Genomic DNA, 23,912 nt, shown 5'->3' with positions numbered 1-23,912 from the left:
GAATGCAACACTGAGTAAAAAAAAGGTAAAGGTACCCCTGCCCGTATGGGCCAGTCTTGACAGACTCTAGGGTTGTGCGCCCATCTCACTCAAGAGGCCGGGGGCCAGCGCTGTCCCAAGACACTTCTGGGTCACGTGGCCAGCGTGACATCGCTGCTCTGGCGAGCCAGAGCTGCACACAGGAACGCCGTTTACCTTCCAGCTATAAAGCGGTCCCTTTTTATCTACTTGCACCCGAGAGTGCTTTCGAACTGCTAGGTTGGCAGGCGCTGGGACCAAACAACGGGAGCGCACCCCGCCACGGGGATTCGAACCGCCAACCTTTTGATCGGCAAGTCCTAGGCACTGAGGCTTTTACCCACAGCGCCACCCGCGTCCCTGCAACACTGAGTAGATAGATATAGATAGATAGATAGATAGATAGATAGATAGATAGATTCATTCAAACTCCAATCCTGGTTTTTTCCACTCAGAACAAATAAATCATCGGCTGCAACACTATTGGAACATGGAGAATGGAACAAAAGGAATTTGGTACAATGCTTTGAATCAAACTGTTAAGCAGGTGGGGACAACACATACTTAGGTATGTATAAGGACCACTTTCAAATAGAGGGGATTTCTTTAAAGCTTAACAGAATAAAAGGGAAAGCAAAGCAGATCACAACTCAAGGCTTGGTATCGTTAGAAAAATGGCTAACAGGATCTGGAGGAGGTGGAACTGTAGTTCTCAACTGCAACAGACAACCTTGCAAGTTTCTAGCAGAATACACCAAGAATTTGGTCACCCCCAGAAAATGGCAACCGATTCAATCTGAAAGCGATGATAGTCTTTTCCAGTCACACTCGCTAGGTAAATAGTAAAGATTTTTGATGACCACTTGAACAAGGAATGACACTTAAAAAAATAATAATCAACTGGCATATATTTTAATCAGTTTAGAATTTCGAAATCTTCACCCTCTTGGGCTACTAGAGGTAAATTCACAGGAAGAAGAACCAAAGCACACTGAGAAGTTGCATTCTGAAAGGGTGTTCCAAGAAATGAGAAGACTAAATCAACAATCCTGGAATATCAGCAAAGGAGGCTTTACTAAATTCTGAAAACACAAAAAGAAAGTTATTTTACAGGACACCTCTAAGCTGCCTTTTATTTGTTGTTGAAGACTGGCACACCCTCTGTGATGTCTCCTAGACAGCTTAGGCACACGTTGGCGTCTTGGCTGGACTACTGCGATACATGATACTTAGGACTGTCACTGAAGATTTCCTGGAAACTCCAGCTAGGACAAAATGCTAGGTTGCTAACTGGGACATACTTTACCTGGTGCTTGCATCATCTGGGCACCAAAGAAAGTGATGGGCATTATTTAGAAAGTAATTGCTTGGGACCTTATTTGAAAGACCTTCTGTGCAAATACTTCATTGGAGGCACCATCTGAAGTCGGCAGGGTGGTGACTGGGGAAAGGCCTCTTGTGATTGCAGAAAGGAGTATCTCTTCCAAACCAGCTCGTCTTTTATGCCCTTTCCGTATAAGGGAGGACTTTTATTTGCTCAGGTATTCCAGCATGCTTTATTAACTGTTTTTAACACTTGTTTTTTCTGGATCCAATAGATTTTACGGCTGCTGCTTTTTTTTTGCTTTTAATGTTTAATATATGGACTTCTATTGTACTTGCTACTACTTAAACCTGTTCGCTCCCCTGGGAATCTTGCGCTGAAGAGTGGCTAATAAATGAACCCTTTATAAACGACTTATTATTAAACAGTGGCTCTTTTTCTCACCTGCGCTGCCCCACAGGAGAGCAACTGCTTGCTTAACTACTTAAGCCAAACCCCGACTGCTTTTTATGTGGGCTTGACTCTCCCTTGTGAAAATCTGGTCCCATTACTCCACGACGTGCATTATAAAACAAACAAGTTGGATCTGCAACAAAAAGTCGCAGCGTTAAATACTCCTGATTAACGTTTCAGCTGGCCATGCCCTTTTCTCCATTCCATCTCCTCCCATTTTCTGTCCCTCAACCCAATATAGCAGACAGCATTTCATGCCCGCTAAACCTTCTCACTCCTCACACCCCTAATCCCCCCCCCCAATGGCACCCCCTCCACTTTTGCAAATCTTGGGATTCTCCCAAGGCTTCTGATGCCTCCATCTCGTGCACAGATTTTGGCCACAAAAATATGCAGAATCAAAATATGAATCCACTATTAGTATACACAGGATGCAAGGGGATGTGAGAATGGAGCGTTTGTAAATGGCTCGCTCTTACCAGATTTTTCTAGGTGTGCAATTGACGGGCGAGTATCAAACCCTCCCCATCTTTTTCATTCACAATGTTTTATGGCTTGCTGTCCACACCAGTGGGCAAAGTTTGAAAGAATTCATCGGGTTCTCTCAGTCCCTCTTCCTCCATCCTGCACACCCTTCATTCTGGGCAGGTATGCAAGTATTTCTATAGCTTGTTTGTGTACATCTTTTTTTTTTAAGGGGCTATTCATCCCCTTTAGAAACGACAGCAGAGAAACTGCATACACAAGTTTACTAACGGCAGCGTCAAACTCTGCGAGCACTTGAGGAAGCACAAAAGGAACAGCGTAAAACACAGACCGACAACTCGAGACACTCCTCCCTGCTTGAAGTGGCCTTCAGCCGTCGTCGTTGTTGCCTTTGGGCTTCCGCCCGGGCAAAGGAAAAGCCGACTTGTTCTGGGCCTGAGAGAGTTTGCTCGCCAGCACGGCAAAGGGCTCGACCAGCGTCCTTCCGTCGGTCACCGTGACTTCCCACAGCTTCACCTTCTCGAGTTTGGCCCACTGCTGAGCCACAGCCACCTCGACTTGTCTTTCCTCCACCAGGTCAGCTTTGTTGCCTAAGACAACAATAGAGCCCTGGAAAAAGGAAGGAAGCAATCCGTCAGAAATGCGGAGAGGCTCCGTGGCAAAGCACAGGCCTTGCATCCGGTTCAGCCAAGGGGCAGAAAGCTGCTCTCTCTCCCATGAGACCTTCTGTCATTCAGAGGAGGCAACATTTACTTCAATGGACCAATGGGTCAGATTGCATTTTAATTCTAAGGTGCTGCCTTTGACGGAATCTGTATGCCACATAGTGCCCTCCAGATCTTGTTGGTCAACAAATCCCATCACCCCTGTCCGCTGGTCTGCAAGTTAGAGCTGCTGCTGTTCGCAGTGGTCAAGGACTATGGGTACTGTAGTCTAGCAACACCTTGTTGGCAATGGTCAGGAATCATGGGTATTGTAGTCCAACAACACTTGATGATGTTGGCAATGGTCAGGGATCATGGGTATTGTAGTCCAACAACACTTGATGTTGTTGGCAATGGTCAGGGGTCATGGGTATTGTAGTCCAACAACACTTGATGTTGTTGGCAATGGTCAGGGGTCATGGGTATTGTAGTCCAACAACACCTGATGTTGGCAATGGTCAGGGATCATGGGTATTGTAGTCCAACAACACTTGATGTTGTTGGCAATGGTCAGGGATCATGGGTATTGTAGTCCAACAACACCTGATGTTGGCAATGGTCAGGGATCATGGGTATTGTAGTCCAACAACACTTGATGTTGTTGGCAATGGTCAGGGATCATGGGTATTGTAGTCCAACAACACTTGATGTTGTTGGCAATGGTCAGGGATCATGGGTATTGTAATCCAACAACATCTGCTGGGCACCAAATTGGCTACTCCTGCCATATATCAATCCATGTAATCTGTTGCTTAAAAAAAAAAAGTCAGATGCTACTAAGATGGTATTAGGTTTCAAGAGGAGCCCAAGATGTCAGCGAAGCAAGGAATTGCTCCCAATTTCTAAAGCCCAGTGACTAAGATTGCCTGTGCAAAAGTATCCTTGGCATGTTGTGGTGTATTGAAAAATACAAGCGGCTGCAAGCCCAGAAACAAATAGCGGCCAGGAAACCTGCAGGCAAGCATATTAAATTATAGTACTTAAATACGGCTCTTCTTTCCTATGAAACATGACATAGGGATGTTGCTATGAGCTTCGAGATTATTCAGGGAGGCCACACCAAATCCAGAACAGAGGCATGCCAAAGGCTTTGGGTGTGTTCAGCTCGGCAGTTACGTAAGACTCTAAGACTGAATGTTTTTCCTCACCTCCTTGTAAGATGACGAGGTGTATTACTCAGCCTGCGATAAGGCAGCCCTGTTGCGTCTTGGGGCTCCGCCTGCTCATTTTGCTGAGTAGGTCTCTGACATCTGCCCCAAAGTATGATGGCAGCACTGGCTGCATCGTGGCTGGGCTGGTTTTGAAGCAAGTTGTGATTAAGGTTGTTCCCGGCTGGTTTTCAACCCACACCGTCCTTTTAGATCTTGCCGGTCTTAACTGCAAAGTTAGTTATTCTCCTTTTCTTTCCTAAAGCGATTACTCCAGTTCTCAGCTTTGCTTCGTTCTCTGCTTCTCTCTTCAGTTCTGCTGCCAGTTTTCTTTCCTTTTGGATCTTCCTCCCCCCAGTTCTTTCCTTTACGGTACTGATGTAATTTGGCTTCTTCTAAACTGCCTTCCCTTTTCCCTATTTGCCTTATTACAGTCATGGCTGGCGCCCACTGGGATTAGTAAGGCAGAAGGCAGGGAGGTCAACAGTAGGTGGCACCAGAGATGAGTAATTCTACCCTTGTCCCCAGCCTCCTCCCTACTGAGTTCTAACAAGGCAACACTGAAACAACATTTAGAGCGCTACGATTCCACTTTAAACAGTCATAGTTTCCTCCAAAGAATTCTGGGTTAAAATTCCCAGCAATCCCTGTGAAGAGGGATTGAGCACTTTTCTGGTTTTGTGCAAATCTGAGGGATCAAAGGGGGGATTATATAATTTACAAAGACTCTTTTTAATGCCAGCAGACATTTTAACTGAATTTTTATTTTATAATATTAAATTATCTTTATTTACATCGGATCAAGTTTCTTATTATACACCACTCTAATTATAAGTAAGCAGCATATAAATTATTGAAATAAAATTCTCTAATGTCTCTAATTATAAATTATTGAAATAAAGTAGTAGCAAGTTTCTAGCAACCATGGTTGCTTTTGCATTTAAAAAGCAATTTTCTCTAAAGGCGCTGAGAAAAGGCAGGATTTGGGGAAAACTTCAAAATGACCTGGGTAAGAGAGTAGCTGTTCACTTTTCACAATTTGCTTCTCTTGTGGGTTTTTAAGATTATTCCTTTGCTCCTGGTTATTTTATCAAATCCCTACTCTTGAATTTGCATCTAAGGAATCAGGAAGCAGAATATACGGCAGTATTCAAACAACCTGTTCTCTCTTCCAAAAGTGAGCAACAGAGACAGTGCCGACAGTGTCAACTGTCTTAACAATATTTGAATTGTTTTGATTTACGGTTTTGATTTTGAGATGCACTGAATTACAACCACAGATGAAAGGGTATTCACGACTCGTTCCGTCCTTTGTTGTGTCGAACTACAAACCCCATGGGAATGCAAATACTACTTTCAAACCGCTAACATTAAAGGAGAGACAGAGAGAGAAAAATCTATTCTGCCTTACAGTTAAAACGAAACGGAGGAGAGGAATCACAAGGGATCTTTCTGCGCAGCAAAGTGACTCAGTCGATTACTTGCTCACAGGAGAGGCAGCCTGTGTTTCCAGGTTCTTTGATGCAATGTGTGTGTAGTCAAATTAGGAAGCCGTATCCTAAATAGCACTTGCTATGGCAACCGATTATATAATTGGATTAGGAAAGAAACTTCGTAGTAAACAAAGCAGTTACTGTGCTGTTAATAACAACCTGATTCACTTTTCTGACTTATTAATAGCTGGCTGTAATGACTCACCCTGGTCCAGCAACATATCTGGGCACCATTGAGGGGCTGCTCTTAGACAGCCCTGGTGAGAGAATCCGCAATACCACCAATCAGCTGTTTGGGGGAGAAAAAAGGGGGGGGCTAAATTTAACCCCTTTCAAACAGCTGGTCTTGTGGTGTATTGTTTTCTCTGACTCAGTCAATATGGATGCCTGGGTTCCTCAGGGACACCATGGGACCCTCATATACCTAAGGCACCCTGTCCCTCCCAATTCTCAGTTTTATTTTAAATCAAGGTCTTTTGCTTTGGCCCTATGCATGCTGCAGAATTGGGCAGGTGTTAAAATGGACTGTACTACTTTGGCTTACAAGTGGAGCACACAACTTTTGAACGCTCTGCCATGTTGCTGCTTTATATATATTTTTCTGAAGTTTTTTTCCTGAAGTTTTCCAAAATTTTACACATACATTTCAATACATAATAAAAACTCCCCCTCCCCAACTGCCCATCCCCTTTTCTATGCTGTTTCTGTTTCTCTCCCTCAGCTGTCTTCTATCGCTTAAACCTCGACAAAACTACGGTAATTTTCAATCCCTTCTGTTGCTCATAGTTCAAATCCTCCTTGCTCATCATATTATAATATCACTCATCATATTATATTTTTTTAAATAATCCGAGAAGCGTTTCCATTCTTCCACAAAACCTCCGTCATTAGGTTCTTTTATTTTAGCTGTTGACTTTGCCAATTCTGCATATTGCTCAACTATTCTTCTTCAGTGGGTTATTTCTGCCTTTTAAAAGCTGCCCGTTAATAGAAATTAGCACTTGGGGGAAGAAAATGTTCCCTTGTCCTTATTTCGTTGAGTCTTTGACGCAGGGGAGCATTTGAAAATGCGACGTGGTCCATTCTACTCCCTCATGGGTCCAGACTGAGGTAAGCACTGAAGGATTACTTCACAGAATAGGATTACACTCCTTCCTTTAACCTCACTGAGTCTTGCGGTCTGTATGTCAAAGTCAGGAACGCTAAGAAATTTGCGGTGATGAAACAGAAGCGATTGGCTGCGCTGCGGGCAGGCCCCATTTTCGGGGAATGCTGGGAATCCACTTCCTCCTTAACACAAGGCTCAGGATACACAATCAAAGGAGAACACTGAGTAACAACGCCTCTGACTGCTATATTAAGAGTCCATGAAAAGGTAGCAAAGGCCTCTTTCCGATGCAACCTTAATCGATGCAACCGGCAAGCCCTGAGTTACGTAAGAACTTTGCTCTGACAACAGCCAAACATTACATAACTGCAGTCTTGTGCTGACTTGCTTTAAATGGCCCCAGATTAAAGCTTCCTTCCTTTCTTTTTTTGTTACAGGCACTTAGTTAAGAGATCCATTAGGGATTCACTCTCTCTTTACATACAGAATTTATTGCAGGAAAAGACACAGAGCCCTGCGTAGGTGATATTGCTCAGCTTGCTGAGCTGCAGCAGTCGATTAGCAAACATTGATGAAGCCATTTCCTTGTGAAGGGTCTGATTTAGTAGCCGCAGTGAAACCCCTAAAAAAACCCCCTGATTAAATCCATTATCTTAGTATTACTGTTATACAGTGGTACCTCGGGTTAAGAACTTAATTTGTTCTGGAGGTCCGTTCTTAACCTAAAACTGTTCTTAACCTGAGGTACCACTTTAGCTAATGGGGCCTTCTGCTGCTGCCGCTGTGCGATTTCTGTTCTCATCCTGAAGTAAAGTTCTTAACCCAAGGTACTATTTCTGGGTTAGCGGAGTCTGTAACCTGAAGCGTCTGTAACCTGAAGCGTCTGTAACCAGAGATACCACTGTAGTTGCTTTGGAAGATGATAATCAGGCATCCACACAACATGACCAGTCCAACAAAGGTACCACTGTAATAATTTTTATCCCGACACTTTCCTTGGCACCTTACAGACTAACCTTACAGATTATGGCAGAAGATGCTATTAAGGCAAAAAGCACTTCCAATCCATTTTTTTTTATTTACGACATTTAGAGGCCAATCTTTATCTTCCAAGGAGCTTAGGCGATGTGGGTGATTCTCCTCCCCCACATTTAATCCTCACAACAACCCTGGGAGGTAGGTTAGGCTAAGAGAGGATGACTGACCCGAGGTCATCCAGTGAGGTTCATGGCTGAGAAGGGATTTGAAACCTGTTCTCCCAGGTCCTAGTCCAACACTCCATGGGATCCAACTCCCCACCCCCATAAAATATTTGAGGGGTCTGGACCCCCCCAAAGTTGATGGGCATTGTCATTCAAATGGTATGTGCGCGCCATGTCATGCAGGACGGCAGTGGCGTAGCGTGGGTTGTCAGCACCCGGGGCAAGGCAAGTAATTTGCGCCCCCTAACCCGTGGATTTGCGCCCCCTAATCTGTGGATTTGCGCCCCCTAACCCTAACCCCCAGATGTTGCGCCCGGTGCGGCCGGCCCCCCCTGCACCCCCCACGCTACGCCACTGCAGGACGGGGCCTACCTGCCCCCCCATATTTTATTCAAGTTGGCACCCCTGCGACATTCTTAATCCCGTAATTCCCAACGTGGGGCAAACGCCCCACAGGGGCGCAATTTGATTTTTAGGGGGGGGGCAATTCGAGACTGAGTTATTAACAGTTAATGGCCTTTTAGGCTTCCTCCCCGTGAATAGGAGTTCACTTTTTGAATAAGAAGAATTATATGTCACAGGGCGGGCGGGCATCGGGATTTTAGAGATGCTTAGGTGGGGCATGGCCAAAAAAGGTTGGGAACCACTGCTCTAACCATTATGCCACGCTTCTTCTTTTGCAAGGAAAGATGGCGTAATGGGCCTCACCATTTGTTATCAGCCAACGTTTTGTGAACGACTTCTGTTAATTATGTAATTAGCACTGCCTGTACTTTCTGCATTTCATTTCTCTGTGACCTCACTGCTCAGTGTGTTTACAAGTGTCCCAGCCCAAAACAGTGGATTAAGCTTATGCCTTAATAAATGGATTGTTTATGATGCCAAAAAGACTTGCAGTTGTTTCCGATACAACAGACTAACAAGGAAATAGTTACGGCGGGTTTTAAGAACCTTTTACAACCACTCTTTTCAAACACTGCAGCTCACGTTAAGCCTTGTGACTACGAGACCTTGCTTTTAACTTGGCAGTTACCCTTTGCAAAGGAGACACAAATGTAATGTGAAAGGAGAGACACTAAAAGACTAAAAGAAAAATCTGGTCGGCAGAGCAAGTGACCCCTTTGCTGCTTCCTACAAGGGGGTTATTCATAGCAGAGGCCTTTTACTCCTGTCCCATCTCTGCACACAGCTACACTGACCCCCAGCACGTGTAAAATTGCATTATCTGCAGGTAAATAAGTACAGTGGTACCTCTGGTTATGTACTTAATTCGTTCCGGAGGTCTGTTCTTAACCTGAAACTGTTCTTAACCTGAGGTACCACTTTAGTTAATGGGGCCTCCTGCTGCCGCCGTGCAATTTCTGTTCTCCATCTGAGGTAAAGTTCTTAACCCGAGGTACTATTTCTGGGTTAGCGGAGTCTGTAACCTGAAGCGTATGTAACCTGAAGCGTATGTAACCCGAGGTACCACGGTGGTTTGGAAAACCTGCTTTTTAGGTGATGAGCTCATTTTCCCTCATACATCATGTTCTCATTATCGTATCTCAGACGCGACTGAAGGTATTTTGTGTGTGTGTGTGTGTGTGTGTGTTTTACCTCTCTTTTGTCTCTACACTTGTCAATCTCCTTCTTCAGCCAGTCAGCTCTTTCGAAGGATTCCAGGCTGTTCACGGCATAGACGAGAACAAAGCCGTCTGCGAGGGAGAAATAATGTTTGGGGAACTCCTCTCCTTCTTGCACCCCCCTGGTGTCGTACAGGCGCAACTGTTCTTTCACTCCTCGGTCCGTTTCAGCCAAAGCCACATACACGTCTTCGCTTGTCGCGCTGCATTCTGCACCTGTTGTTTTCAAAAAAGGAGAAACAGAGTTCTTAGCGAACACATTCAAAAACACACATTGCGTGCCAAAGCTGCTTCCCTTGCCCCCCCCCCGAAAAATATGATTAGTAACTGTATGGTGGTTTTGACGCCTTGTTTCCTACTGATCAAATCATGGCTTGCTTACTGATCAAATCATGGCTTGCTTCCCCTTGTAATCAGCTCTGGCCTGGACAAATTCACAAAAGGTGCATCTATACAAGCAATTCATAGAATCATAGAGTTGGAAGAGACCACAAGGGCCATCGAGTCCAACCCCCTGCCAAGCAGGAAACACCATCAGAGCACTCCTGACATATGGTTGTCAAGCCTCTGCTTAAAGACCTCCAAAGAAGGAAACTCCACCACACTCCTTGGCAGCAAATTCCACTGTCGAACAGCTCTTACTGTCAGGAAGTTCTTCCTAATGTTTAGGTGGAATCTTCTTTCTTGTAGTTTGGATCCATTGCTCCGTGTCCGCTTCTCTGGAGCAGCAGAAAACAATCTTTCTCCCTCCTCTATATGACATCCTTTTATATATTTGAACATGGCTATCATATCACCCCTTAATCTCCTCTTCTCCAGGCTAAACATGCCCAGCTCCCTTAGCCGTTCCTCATAAGGCATCGTTTCCAGGCCTTTGACCATTTTGGTTGCCCTCCTCTGGACACGTTCCAGTTTGTCAGTGTCCTTCTTGAACTGTGGTGCCCAGAACTGGACACAGTACTCCAGGTGAGGTCTGACCAGAGCAGAATACAGTGGCACTATTACTTCCCTTGATCTAGATGCTATACTCCTATTGATGCAGCCCAGAATTGCATTGGCTTTTTTAGCTGCCGCATCATTGTTTGGTTTCGGTTTTGTATTTGGTATGAATACCTTCATACTGTTGTGGCTTACGGCCGAACAAGTACACTTTTACTCAAGACTCATATTAATGGTACTAAATGCAAAAGGTGTTACTCTCTCCCCCGCCCCAAAGTTGAATCGAAAATACAGTGGTACCTCGGGTTAAGTACTTAATTCGTTCCCGAGGTCTGTTCTTAACCTGAAACTGTTCTTAACCTAAGACACCACTTTAGCTAATGGGGCCTCCTGCTGCCGCTGCACCGCTGCTGCACGATTTCTGTTCTCATCCTGAAGCAAAGTTCTTAACCCGAGGTACTATTTCTGGGTTAGCGGAGTCTGTAACCTGAAGCGTCTGTAACCTGAAGCGTATGTAACCCGAGGTACCACTGTACACTGGCTGGCACACACTTTTGTGACTGGCACACATTTTGACAAGCAACAAGTTTGCTACTCGTCGTCAACAAGCAATGTTGAGAACCGCTTTACTGGCGCCATCCCAGCCATGCCATGATTATGGTTTCGGATTATTTGTTAAATAAGAAAGGCAGGCATCTGTAAGTGTCTCTGGAAGGGCAGAAGGGGAATAATGTGCATTTCTTACCCACATCGTGCTTGCCATAGAGGACCTGCTCCAGAATGGCGGTCTTCCCCACCGAGGCCATTCCGCAAACCAGCACTTTGTAGCCCTTCCCCATCTTCTTTCAGGATGCGGAGACTGGGCCCGGGGAGCAATCCTGTCCAAGCACCACAAAAGGTCAATGGCATTTATTACCGTCCAGCAACAAGGCAGCATTGGAGCATGGCTGCATTCACACACACGAAGAGGTCACAGGCTTGCCAGGTCAGTGCAGCAGTTTCAGCCAAAGTCTCTCCTACCTTAGCCAAGGTATGTCCAACAGGTCATGGCCAAGGAGGAGAGAGCTTCCTGTATTTTTCGCTCTATAAGACGCACCAGACCACAAGACGCACCTAGTTTTTGGAGGAGGAAAACAAGAAAACAAATATTCTGAATCTCAGAAGCCAGAACAGCAAGAGGGATCGCTGTGCAGTGAAAGCAGCAATCCCTCTTGCTGTTCTGGCTTCTGGGATAGCTGCACAGCCTGCATTCGCTCCATAAGACACACACACATTTCCCCTTACCTTTTAGGAGGGAAAAAGTGAGTCTTATACAGCAAAAAATACGGTAACTACTGTATTGGCCCAAATATAAGCTGCACTCAGCCCCCCCCCCAAAAAAAATTCTGACTGAAAAGTTAAAGTGTGGCTTAAATTCGCGACCTTACAAAATTTGGCTTTTGCGATATCGCTGCTGAAGCAGACATATGGAAAATGGAACAAAAAAATGTTTTCTTGCTGATTTGCAAGCTCGAGATTGTTGTGCAATTAATTCTAATGTCATTCGTCGCTTTCCCCTTGCTTTACAGTGCAGTATTGATTTTTTAATTTGCATTTACGGTGCTACGATTTACAGGTGGAATTGCAGCAATTGAAAAGCGATTTTAGCGATTGTACAGCAACTTTTGAGGGCTTGCAAGATCAAAAGCTTGAATTGGCTTGGCATATGGTAAAATAAAATCACTATTTTAGTCACTTAATTTAAATGACTTTTTTCTTTTTCTCTTCAATTTTAAGGGAGCAGCTTATATTCGGGTATTGTCCTTTCCCCCCTTCAATTTTAAAGGTACGGCTTATTTGCGGGTGTGGTTTATATTCGAGCCAATACGGTACGATCCCAGGTTCAGATGCTGCTGATCTCAAAAGCCCACCAGGAGCAATGCAGCTGCAGTCATGGTAAGCCATGTTCCAGCTGCTCTCTGGGACATGTGAACCAGGCCAGTGAATGGCAGCCATTTCAGACATGGGGCTTTCCCAGCCCAGTTTAGGAATGCCAGGGATTCTACATGCCAAGCATGTGTGTTAACACTTAACTATGGAACTTACCCAAAGGAATAGGGGTCCCTTCTGTTTCTAGGGGGTTGCATGTGCACAGACCCCAGATTAAGGATGCGATAGTGGCGTCAAATGGATTACGTCTGTTGCAAGGACTGTCAGGTCTTGGGACAATAACAGTCTATTAAAAGACTAAAGGCTGTGGCATGTGTACAACTGACGTGCAACCAACATGCAAGAGGGCAAAACGGGGTGTTGCTAACCATATTTCAAGGAGATTCACTGAAACACAAACATAAGACTAGCTGTGGTATAAGCGATTTTATCAAGAATGGATTGTATTTGGTTTGAGCAATAGTCTGGAGGCAGAATTAAAGGGAATCAGACCTTAAAGTACAGCATGTGGGAAGCCACAAAAAAATTATAACTATTTTGAATTACTCTTATAAAACCAAATATAAATTATTTCACAAATAAAACAAAAACAAAAAATGATTCAACCCGGGATGAATTTCGAGTTCACCTTGAACTAAGATGGCAGACACGACCCCTTTTTTCAATGCCAAGTCTCACCCCTGGAAGCTGCAAACGAAAAAAAGTAGAGATGAGAGTTCCTCTGAGCGTGTCCAGAGCGCACTGCTCGAAGCATTATCTCTGTATTGTTTGCATTTAAGGAGAAGTGTTTCTAGGGGAAATTACATGACTTTCCGGGAAATACAAGGCAGAAACTGCTCCTAGCAGGAATCCAGGAATCTGCGGAACGAGCAGGCGGGGGCCACGATCCCTCCGGCGTTTTCTTCCAAGCCTGCCAAGGCACGTGGCTTCTTGAACTACATTTCCCAGCAGGCATCTGAGCGCAGCCTTTCCCCCCTCCTCCTTCCTCTTGGACGTCACGGCGTTGCCGCAAAGCCTTGTGGGAAAGCAGGCCTCTTCCTTTCCGGCTCCGGGCGCCGCTAGGTAAGGTTGGCGAGCTGGAGGCCGCCCGTAGTTTAATCCGTCGGCATCCTAATTCGGGGAGGCCTCTGGGGGTCCGTTCGGGGCGCCGCCCCACGGTCGGTAGCTGGGGGGAGAGGCGCGTCGGGGTCTCTGGGCGAAGGGAGGCCGGGGAGGCGTAATTCCGCCGGGTTCGGTTGGGAAGGCGGCGTGGCCTGGGCCTACAGACCGAGGCGGCTCCGCCAGACGGAGCTTGCAGAGGCCGAGGGGGAAGACGGAGAGAATCATAGAGTTGGAAGGGACCCCGAGGGGCATCTAGTCCAGCCCCCTGGAATGCAGGAATAAGCTCGTGAGGCCTAAAAGGCTGGAGCTCGGGCGCTGCTTGCTCCTGAGTAAACCTACGAGGAGGGACCATTGCTCACATGCTTTACGTGTAGACGGCCGCGGGTTCCAGCCCTGACACCAACCAATAAATGGGGTTAGGTAGCAGGTGATGGTGGGAGCCACTGCCAGCTGCATCAGATGGTTGGTTTATGTATCTCAGATCCCTCTCTTTTAAGATGGGTGGGCAAGTAATTGCTTCCAGGTTTTTGCTTCTGCAAAAGTGGGGCATGCATTGTACGAAGTAAATAGATAATAAATGTCCTGCTATGGTCTCTGGTAGCTTATTGTTGTGCCCACACGACTTAAAACAAGTGAGAACTCTTTGAAGTTGCAAGTTACACACCTTTAGGCGCCATTCCTTTTTAACCAGGCCTTTGCTTGACCTGATCAACATGCTAAATGTGGCTCTTGGGGGGGTGTTGTTATTGGATTATTGTTTTTGTTTTGATTTTGTATATTGTGATATTTTTTGTGAACTACCATGAGACCTCCAGGTATAGGGCAGTGTATAAATTCAGTCAATGAATGAATGAAAGCCTGTGTGTTTGTGTTCTGAATGGGCAATTGGTTAAAGGAGTTTTATAAAAAGAAGTGGGATCATGTAGAGCTGGAAGGGACCACAAGGGTCATCTAGTCCAACCCCCTGCAGCACATGAATCTTTTGCCTGATGTAGAGCTTGAACCCTCAGCTTTGAGATTGAGCCTCATGCTCTACTGACTGAGCTGTTGTGACTGTTCTTTCTGGATTTAGTTTCTTGAGAGAATAAGGTACAGCCCCTGGATGCTACAGGAGCTTGCTTTTGCTGAAGTTATTGCAAGGGGCTTCACCAGGCTGGAAAACCAAGCAAATCCTTAGTTGTTGTGGGCTGTCATACCATAGGTCAGTTGCAGGTTAGTGGTAGATCACAGGCTTTGCGTGCAATTCCAGCAGCAGTGGGAAACATTCCAGTCTCAAAACCTGAAGAACTGCTGCCAGTCTCTGTAAACCAGGGGTAGAGAAGCTGTGGTTTCCGGATGTTAATTATATTAGCAACTTTCATCAGCCCCAGTCATAGACAGTGGTCAGGAATAATGAAAAGTTGTAGTCCAGAATGCCAGAAGATCTGGATCCCTCGCATAAACAAATGATAGGTTAATAGTTTGACAAAGTAAAAAGCAGCTTCCTTTGCTGCTATGTATCTCATACATACTATTTAAATGTTAATGACATATTAATGAACTCAAGCACAGTATAGATTAGTAGCTCAGAGGGGACAAAGCTGGTTTTGAGAGGTTTATGAACAAAATGTGATTCGTTATGGACCACTTTTATTATTAGAGAATGGAAAGCACAGTTGCTTTTTTTGTTTCCTGAGAGCAATGAAACGCAGTGTGATTTAAACGTATTACTTTTTTGCAGATAAGCCAGAATGGGTGCCTACAAATATATCCAAGAACTATGGAGGAAGAAACAGTCAGACGTGATGCGCTTCCTCCTGCGTGTCCGCTGCTGGCAGTATCGCCAGTTGTCTGCCCTGCACCGAGCTCCCCGTCCCACCAGGCCAGATAAAGCTCGCAGGCTGGGATATAAAGCTAAGCAAGGTAACTGCAACTTAAAGCATGTCGCAGATGTGAACTTGCTCTAGTCACTTGGTTATGCACTAAGTCTGGTAGTATTGAGCAAAGATAGCTATGTGTGATCATTCCTACTACTTATTATAATTGTAACGTGATAAGAGAAAAGCAATCTTGCTTACCTTCCATGCAAGCATCTAGGCAATTATCCCAGGCTACAAGAGCGTCTCCGATAAGTCAGGATGTTAGAATGGAGACTTTGCCTAAGACTATCCTGAGACTGAAAATCTTGCCACTGTACTTGCATTCACACAGCTGAAACACAATTCCCATCATTTTTCATGCTCCGTGCAATCTCAGATGAACAAAATTAGATTATAAAAGCACGGGGTTCTCCAGTAACTGAAGTAGAGTATTTGTGGCATTATAAGCAAATTCAAAAATATTGCTAGGATGTAAAACGCAAATGATAAACATTCTCTTGTAAAACTGCAGATTTCTTAGCTGCTTTAACGCATTATCCTGTTGTATCTTAGGTTACGTCATCTACCGCATTCGTGTTCGCCGTGGTGGTCGTAAACGTCCAGTCCCTAAGGGTGCTACTTATGGTAAACCAGTGCATCATGGTGTCAACCAGCTGAAATTTGCCCGGAGTCTGCAGTCTGTAGCAGAGGTGGGTATTGCTTGTGATCTGCATCAGTCTTTTGTATTGCCCACTGGTCCCACTGAAGCTTGATCAAATCTGTGTCGCATTGTTTTATCTCCTTTAATTCATGCCAGATTAGAAGAGTATTTGATGTGTATGAATCAGCTTTTAATACTGTTGAGTTGGTAAACTGTGATGGAGTAGCATGTTAAGCAGCATTTATTGTGAGAATAAGGCAGTATGGTTAATGAATAATTATTTCCCACAGAGCAGTGTTTTCAGTGTCAAGTTGGCATTTTGGAATTCTAGTTTCTAGGTGGCATATGGAAGTATTTTGGTTTGCAAGAAGCTGTAGCCATCCTCTCTATAGAGACAAAGAACTGTCCTGGTTGTAAACTGAAATTAGATATGTACAGAAATCAGTGAAAGAGCCAGTGCATAAAACTATGTAACAGATTAAAGTGATTACCCTTTTTTGCAGTCAAATGGAATGTCCTTGGTGGTCAGATTTTCAGTTACTGTCATTATATTTATGTACTTGTTACATTCCTTATTCTTCAGATATCCACTATTTTAAGTACAGTGGTACCTTGGTTCTCAAACGTAATCTGTTCTGGGAGTCCATTTGACTATTGGAAATGTTTGAAAACCAAGGTGCAGCTTCTGACTGGCTGCAGGAGCTTCCTGCACTCAAGCGGAAGCCGTGTCGGATGTTCAGCTTCTGAAAAAAGTTCACAAATCGGAACGCTTACTTCCGGGTTTGCGGTGTTCAGGAGCCGATTTGTTCAACAATTAAGCCGTTTGGGAACCAAGGTGCTACTATATAGTATTTTGGGAAACGCAGCACAGGGAAGTATTTTTAAGAAGTAGGACACCGTCAGGTATGGCAGCTAGGTGAGTTTAGTTGTGCCATATTTGCTTTCCTCATTTCTTGGCCATATAGCATCTCTGTAATGAAGTAGGCTGCAATGGTATGTTCTATTGTGGTAGCACTAACAAATCAATTTTCCTCCACAGGCCAATTTGAAAGATAAAATAGTTGTTCATAGAATGGTAGAGTTGGAAGGAGTCCTGAGGATCATTTAGTCAAACCCTGTGCAATGCAGGAATATGCAGCTGTCCCTTACTTGGATTGAACCTGCAGCTTTGGCATTATCAGCACAACACTCTAACCAACTGAGCTATCCATCCCTGTCAGGAAAGAGTTTCTCTATGGAGAAGTCTTTGTTACTGTAATTCTTAAACGTCATGGCTGAATGTTTGGTTCCTTTGTATGAAACTTGTCACCTTGTTTTCTTGATGCCTGTAATATTCACAACCCCCAATTCCTCCCTGGTACAACTTTTATGTGCTTACGTGAGGTTGTTTTTTCCCTGCTAGGAGCGTGCTGGCCGCCATTGCGGAGCCCTGAGAGTACTAAACTCTTACTGGGTGGGTGAAGATTCCACCTACAAGTTCTTTGAAGTCATTCTGATTGATCCTTTCCACAAGGCTGTCAGGCGCAACCCAGACACCCAATGGATCACCAAGGCAGTTCACAAACACAGAGAGATGCGGGGGCTGACCTCCGCTGGCAGGAAAAGCCGTGGCCTCGGCAAGGGCCACAAATTCCATCACACAATCGGTGGCTCACGTCGCGCTGCTTGGAGGCGACGCAACACCTTGCAGCTTCACCGTTACCGCTGATTCTTTTGCATATAATTTTCTTGTTATAATAAATCAGCCAGAGTTCACATTTCCACTGTCTTGTGTTTTCATTGGGCACTGGGTGTACCCCACATCAGCTCCTTTTAAAAGAATTAAGAATCTAGCAACATATCCAGCATCTCTTCGATTACAGTTGTCACTCGAATAACAGGGTTATAAAAGTTCTGGTGAAGTTGAAAGCTTTTTGATGACCCCAAAAAAATTGCAATATACTCACCCGAAAATTCCCAGAAAGGTTTGTATAACTTAACATGCATATGTTCAACTTTAGACCTACTCTGCTTAACTAATTGAGATTAATGAACATTATTGACTGCTAGTAATTTCTGAGTAAAAGTAATTTCTGAGTAAAGGTTTAATTCCACCATCCGTTGTGTTCAAGGTAACTACCGTTTTATCTTCTCTCATCAGTAATAGTCACCACAGTTAACAGGAATAAGATTCCTTAATGATAGAAGCAGCCTCAAATCTTTGTTAAGAGGGAGCCGTTGTTAAAGCTGGCAGAAGAAACAAGTTTGAGGAGGATAGGAACATACAATCCCACTGGTCCTAATATTTATTTTGTGATCCGTTTTCAAGCCAGCTTGCTTTTAGCTGCTCGTTTATTTTTAGGTTGTATTTTGTACTGCATTGATTTCACATAAGCTACCTTGGGTGCATTTGTAGGAAGGCAAGGTATAAGTTCATAATATTTCAAATTTTACTAATGAACCTAACAGAGTTGCTATCAGTGTGAGCCTGTGGCTTCTAGATTGAAATACGCATGCCAGATCCTCATTAGCTTTCACACAAACTGACGGTTGACTGATTACAGTCTCTTGTAATAAAGCGCTTGTGTCTTAGCTTATATGCTGCAAAATGTGCTTATTACAGTTGCTTCATTATTATTTTTACTAATTAAGTCTAGATTGTTAGTATAAATTACTTTCACAGCTACCCAGCAAAGCTAGTTTAATATCAAGACAGTGCCTAAAACCCAAGGTAAGGATTGGGTAAGGTGCTGCTATTCTATTAAGAGCAACATAATGGAAAACAGCCTCCCACGTAGTTCATAACCTGAGCATGTTGAATAGTATTGGAGCGCAGGCTCTTTCAACATTGCAAGTTTTCATTATTAACCATTGTCCAGCCTTTTCATGCGGGAAACTGCACAGACTGACCCTGCTGTGTTAACTTGTGTATTTCTACAAGAGCTTTCATTAACCGGTTCTTCTCAGAGAATGGGTTATACAATCTTCATTCTGTTAACTAAATGTATAGCCGATAATTAGGTTTTTCCAAAAACAAACAGCTGATTTTTAAAAATAAAAAGTTGGGTTCTTTGTTCATGGCTATAGTACAGTACAGTAAGAGCCCTTAGAAATTGGTAAATGTGAGATTCTTGTGCTTTGTTCTGTCAGGCTAAGCTAGTGACATGAAATGGTGTTAGGAGTGAGCTATAGCTTGTAGTCTCATAGCTAATACTAGCTATACCTCAGGTTACAGACGCTTCGGGTTGCGCACTGCGCCGAACCCGGAAGTACTGGAACAGGTTACTTCCGGGTTTTGGCTCTTACACATGCGCAGAAGTGCTAAATTGCACTTTGCGCATAAGCGCCAAATTGCAACCTGCGCATACATAGGCACGGCGCCGCGGGTTGTAAACATGCTTCGCGCACGGTTTATGTTCGCAACCTGAGCATCCACTGTAATGCAACTCCTACAGCCAAGCTGGTGCCAGGTATATTGCTCTGCTTTCCTTTGGACCACATCAGCAAAACCAAGATATGGGGTCATGCCATCTGGGCAACCCAGGGCCTCCATACACCCCAGGCTTGCGTCTTGGGGATGTCACTTCAATGCTGCTAACGCAGTGGTTTGACTTCACCCCTGGAGGCGCACTCCATTGTCTCAAAACAGACGGATGCCTGCGACATTTTGCATTTTAGGGATCAATTTAATTCATTGTATATGTTTCCATTATTCATACACAGCAGTAGCTGAGAGTTATATGAGACACGTAATTAGCATTTTTTGAGAATGGGGTGTGTGTGCTAGATTTTACCCTTTTTTACAAGGGTGAGGAACGGATAGCACCCGAGATCCTGAACACCACTGCAAGCCCATTTTGACAGCTGGCCATCTATGAATCACCTGACATCCCCAAGAGGTCAGCTGACCCAAACTAAAAAAATAATAATTCATTGGCAGGGGCATAGCTTGAACTTTGCCTGCAGAGGGAGATCCTTCCTCTGGCCAACTTCAATTCAAGTTAGTGATGCAAATGAATATTCGTGTTTACAGCAAACCTGCTTTGGGCATCATCATTTTTCATTTGTATACTGCCTTTCTATCTTCCAATACTCAAGGCGGTTTACAAGCTGAAGAAACAAAAAATGTACATCTAATACAATATAAAAATGTGATAATAAAACATAACTTTAAAATAGGCAGCCTACATCAAAAAAGTAACATTCAACAATCAATTAGAATAGTATAAAATGGGTAAAGGTAGGTAAAGGGACCTCTGACCATTTGGTCCAGTCGTGGCCGACTCTGGGGTTGCGGCGCTCATCTCGCTTTATTGGCCGAGGGAGCCAGCGTACAGCTTCCGGGTCATGTGGCCAGCATGACTAAGCCGCTTCTGGCGAACCTGAGCAGTGCACAGAAACGCTGTTTACCTTCCCGCTGGAGCGGTACCTATTTATCTACTTGCACTTTGATGTGATTTCGAACTGCTAGGTTGGCAGGAGCAGGGACCGAGCAATGGGAGCTAAGCCCGTCATGGAGATTTGAACCGCCGACCTGATCGGGAAGTCCTAGTCTCTGTGGTTTAACCCACAGCGCCACCCGCGTCCCTAGTATAAAATAATGTCAACATAAAAGCTAAGCAGAAATCCACTCAACAGTTACAATAATATCTAAACTATAATCAATAAAACAACGGCAAGCCACAGTACATAAAACAATGCAGTACACATTGAGAAGCAGAGGGTAGAGCAAGGCAGGTGGAAGGAGGCCTTGTCTGATGGAGTCTCTCCCCTCACAGTTCTTCCTCCAGGAACAGCTCCATTATGAAGACTGGTTGCTCTACGGAGTCCTCCACTGCTATCATAGGAAACTTGCTGTCAATGCCAATCAGCGAATGGGCATTGGCTGCAACCTTCAGTTGCCAGGGAACAGTTAGGATCCCTTCAAGGCTCCCAATTTTACACTGGCGTTCACATTTCCACCTGCCCCATGCCTGATGTCACATAGGATGCAAGGTGTGGAGCAGCTGTCCACACATTGAGCAAAATAATCTTGTGGTGCCGAATTGGGGCTTAGGTCAACTGTGGCCTATGGGCCAGGGGTTCCACCATATCTGCTTTACTATTATCTCAGCCCAGATCAGGACCCTGTGCCATCGGTGTTCTGAGGTGAGGAGAATAAATTGCATGATTGTATTTCTTGTGGAAGCATCTGTCAGCGCTGTGACTCTGCAATGATACTGTGACTGAAAGATGACATAGCGTTAAAGTTAGGTGCAATCAATGTTACATTGTGAAAATGATCAGCAGCAGGGCGCAGGCTATTTTGCAATTGAAAAAGAGGTTGAGTATTTCCACACTGAATATCGTCAGCAAAACTGCAACCTGATAATGTGTAAAAGAGAATCTGGTTTCAGCATACAACTGTTTTATATTTCTAGGGAATAAGCATTAAATATGGATAAAAACAGAAGAGTAAGTTGTAACTAAACGTAAAAACTTGTGCCTGACTCACAAAGTTTGTATTTCAGAAAATGACCAAATACAATGAGATGTTTCTGTAATATAGTACTGAAAACTGCAATGCAAATTGTTCCAATGTTAAGAACAAAGGCACATTTTTGTGTCTGGAGGACACAACATTGTGTTTTAATGTTGTAAAACACAAAGCAAACTAAAGATGAGTTGGCAGAAAACATGTTAAATATTTGCTTTGATTATTCTCTCAACATTTCCCTGAATTTACGAATCTCCACAGAGGCTTATTTAAAAATAGCTATGCTTTGTTGGGTGGTATTTAGCAAGCAACGTTAATTCCATCCTACAGCTCTGAACAACTTCTCCAGGCTGCAGGAAGCTTCAGCCACAAATATTTACTATACATTTCACATCCGAGTGCAAAGCTTCTTATTTCTTATTTGTTTATTAAAACATTTCAATATCTCCTCCCTGTGGAACGCCCTCTCATCAGATGTCAAGGAGACAAATAACTACGTACACAACTTTTAGGACACCTGAAGGCAGCCCTGTATCGGGAGGTTTTTAATGGTTGATGTTTCATTATGTTTTTATGTGTGTTGGAAGCCGTCCAGAGTGGGCGGGGTATAAATGAAATAATTATACTCTACAGTGGTACCTCGGTTGTCGAACGTAATCTGTTCTGGAAGACTGTTTGACTTCCAAGACGTTCCACAACTGAGGCACAAACAGCAGTCTCCAAAGTCAATGGAGACAACTGAAAAACACACAGTTCGACTTCCAAAAAGCATTTGAAAACCGAAGCAGTTACTTCCAGGTTTTCGGCGTTCAAAAACCGAAATGTTTGGCTTCCAAGATTCTAGAAATCCGAGGTACCAATGTACTATACATAATATTAATAATCAAAATCATCACATTAAAACACAGGAAGAACTCCAATTGAAAAACTAGGATTGAGTTAAACTTAAAATATTCTGAGACCATGAATCTTTGAACTTCCTTGGAGGTTTTTAAGCAGAGGTTGGATGGAGATTTGTCATGGATGCTTTAGCAGAGTTTCCTGCATTGCAGAGGGTTGGACTAGATGACCCTTGGGTCCCTTCCAATTCTCTGATTCCATGAATTCCTGTGAACTCCAAGGTCATTACTACTGCCGGCCCCTTTCCTAAGCTTTTATGGAGATTCTCCCTCAAGCACCCTGCCTCCAGTCCAGCTAGTATTAGTCACGACCGATTGCATTTCAGAGGAACTTCGATGCCCTGATCTCGTGCGTAATTGCTACCGTGCAACCGGAGACGCGTGTCCCTTTCATCACACATGACTGACACGTGACAAGGGGCGGGTCGCTCGCTCTCCCCGCCTCCCGGAGGGACGGGGAAAGTGTGTCACTGGGTTGAAAGAGGCGGTCGGGAAGGGGAGGCGGGGCGAGTTGGGACGCCGCTCGGTGCAGCGGCTGTTCCGACGGCGCGCGAGTGGGCAAGGCGAGGGCGGCGACTGGGCGAGGAACGTGGTGGGCGCCGCCCTCCCGGTGACTCTCCCCGTCCTCGTGCGGGGAAGGGGGAGGAGGAAGGAGCCGGCAGCCGCAGCCGCAGCCCAGCAAGCCCATCTCCCCAGGAAGGCTCGACGGCGGCGCGGCGGCTGCCTGGCCTCCTCCCGCCTCGCACACACGAGGCGCGTCCACGCAGTAGCCGGGGGAAGGCGGGAGGCGGGCGCGGCTCGCTTGGGCACAGCTGCCGCAGCGGCTCTTTCGGCACAAGCGGAGAGCGAGGCAGGCAGGCGCCCCAGCAGCCCGGGAAAGCCGTCGGTGAATGATCCCGGCTCTCGGAGGCAGCTGCGGGGAAGAAATCGGGGGACGCCATGGAGGTCAATGCAGGTAAGTGAGCCTTTGGGGTTGTCAGGGAGGTCAGAAGCGAGATCCGACGTGATGACTGCGGAGCAGGGAGGAGGGAAAGGCGGATCAGGCTTGAAAGCCTTTCCCTTCCCTCCCTCCACTGATCCCGGAGAGTCATGACCCCCGATGCTCAAGCGGACCCCCCGCCCCCCAATTTCAGACTTTTGCTGCTCTGCCCGCCACAAAAAAAACCGGCTTTTTCTTGCGGGGAATGTGCGCGCAACGCGGTGGTGGCAGAAGCGAAGCTGCCCTGGAATTGCTGGAAGGAATTCCTGGAAGGGAACCCCGAGGGTCATCTAGTCCAACCCCGTGCAATGCAGTGGGTTTCGTGTGGATAGGCGCGCGCGCCCTAGGAAGGGCTTCCGAGGTCAGGATGGGGGGTTTTGCATGCTGGGAGGCAAGAAGCGGCCGGTGTGGGAAACCGGGGCTGAGGGGCTTATTCCCTCCTTCGGGGCTGACTGGACTCCCCTCTCCCTGGACGCTGTGCGGGGAGACTCCGCGAGGCGGCGGCGTCTAAGGGGTTCCCGCGGCGCCTTTTCCCTATCTTTTCCCCGGCCGC

The 23,912-nt window shown here is 45.3% G+C and overlaps 3 protein-coding genes across 6 annotated transcripts in view; 2 read left to right on the top strand and 1 right to left on the bottom strand.

Annotated features, from left to right (window-relative positions):
- Window positions 1-2,527: 2,527 nt before the first annotated feature.
- Window positions 2,528-23,912, bottom strand: part of NKIRAS1 (NFKB inhibitor interacting Ras like 1) — a 22,253-nt gene continuing 868 nt past the window's right edge. Inside the window, exons 1-5 of one of the 2 annotated variants that reach the window (XM_083405226.1) lie at window positions 13,231-13,367; window positions 13,055-13,113; window positions 11,243-11,375; window positions 9,533-9,774; window positions 2,528-2,890 (exon numbers count right to left, since the gene is read on the bottom strand). In XM_083405226.1, the coding sequence (XP_083261352.1) occupies window positions 2,651-2,890; window positions 9,533-9,774; window positions 11,243-11,336 (576 nt within the window). In that variant the 5' untranslated portion in view covers window positions 11,337-11,375; window positions 13,055-13,113; window positions 13,231-13,367 and the 3' untranslated portion in view covers window positions 2,528-2,650. Of the gene's footprint in view, window positions 2,891-9,532; window positions 9,775-11,242; window positions 11,376-13,054; window positions 13,114-13,230; window positions 13,368-23,912 lie in introns of those variants that run through there. The other variant, XM_083405227.1, reaches the window with a different exon arrangement.
- RPL15 (ribosomal protein L15) lies at window positions 13,431-17,783 on the top strand. 2 transcript variants are annotated; one of them, XM_083405214.1, is made up of 4 exons: window positions 13,431-13,488; window positions 15,248-15,429; window positions 15,939-16,075; window positions 17,429-17,783. In XM_083405214.1, exons 2-4 carry the CDS (start codon window positions 15,258-15,260, stop codon window positions 17,732-17,734), a joined length of 615 nt encoding a protein of 204 aa, XP_083261340.1. In that variant the 5' UTR covers window positions 13,431-13,488; window positions 15,248-15,257; the 3' UTR covers window positions 17,735-17,783. The 2 variants fall into 2 exon arrangements, with proteins under 2 accessions (XP_083261340.1, XP_083261341.1); XM_083405215.1 differs by having other exon boundaries at window positions 13,476-13,583.
- The window catches only part of NR1D2 (nuclear receptor subfamily 1 group D member 2), a 25,885-nt gene continuing 24,824 nt past the window's right edge, over window positions 22,852-23,912 (top strand). Inside the window, exon 1 of one of the 2 annotated variants that reach the window (XM_083404952.1) lies at window positions 22,852-23,335. In XM_083404952.1, coding sequence (XP_083261078.1) covers window positions 23,320-23,335 — 16 coding nt within the window. In that variant the 5' untranslated portion in view covers window positions 22,852-23,319. The remainder of the gene's footprint in view (window positions 23,336-23,912) is intronic. The other variant, XM_083404953.1, reaches the window with a different exon arrangement.

This window comes from Podarcis tiliguerta (assembly GCF_965153285.1).
Source record: "Podarcis tiliguerta genome assembly, chromosome: 12".
NCBI classification, from domain to species: domain Eukaryota; kingdom Metazoa; phylum Chordata; class Lepidosauria; order Squamata; family Lacertidae; genus Podarcis; species Podarcis tiliguerta.
This window is presented reverse-complemented; position numbering and strand designations above follow the sequence as displayed.

Coding starts and splice junctions, on each gene's coding strand:
- RPL15 (XM_083405214.1), top strand. CDS start 15,258: ATGGGTGCCTACAAATATATCCAAGAACTATGGAGGAAGAAACAGTCA. Junction 15,430..15,938: donor GGGATATAAAGCTAAGCAAG/GTAACTGCAACT, acceptor GTTGTATCTTAG/GTTACGTCATCTACCGCATT. Junction 16,076..17,428: donor GTCTGCAGTCTGTAGCAGAG/GTGGGTATTGCT, acceptor TTTCCCTGCTAG/GAGCGTGCTGGCCGCCATTG.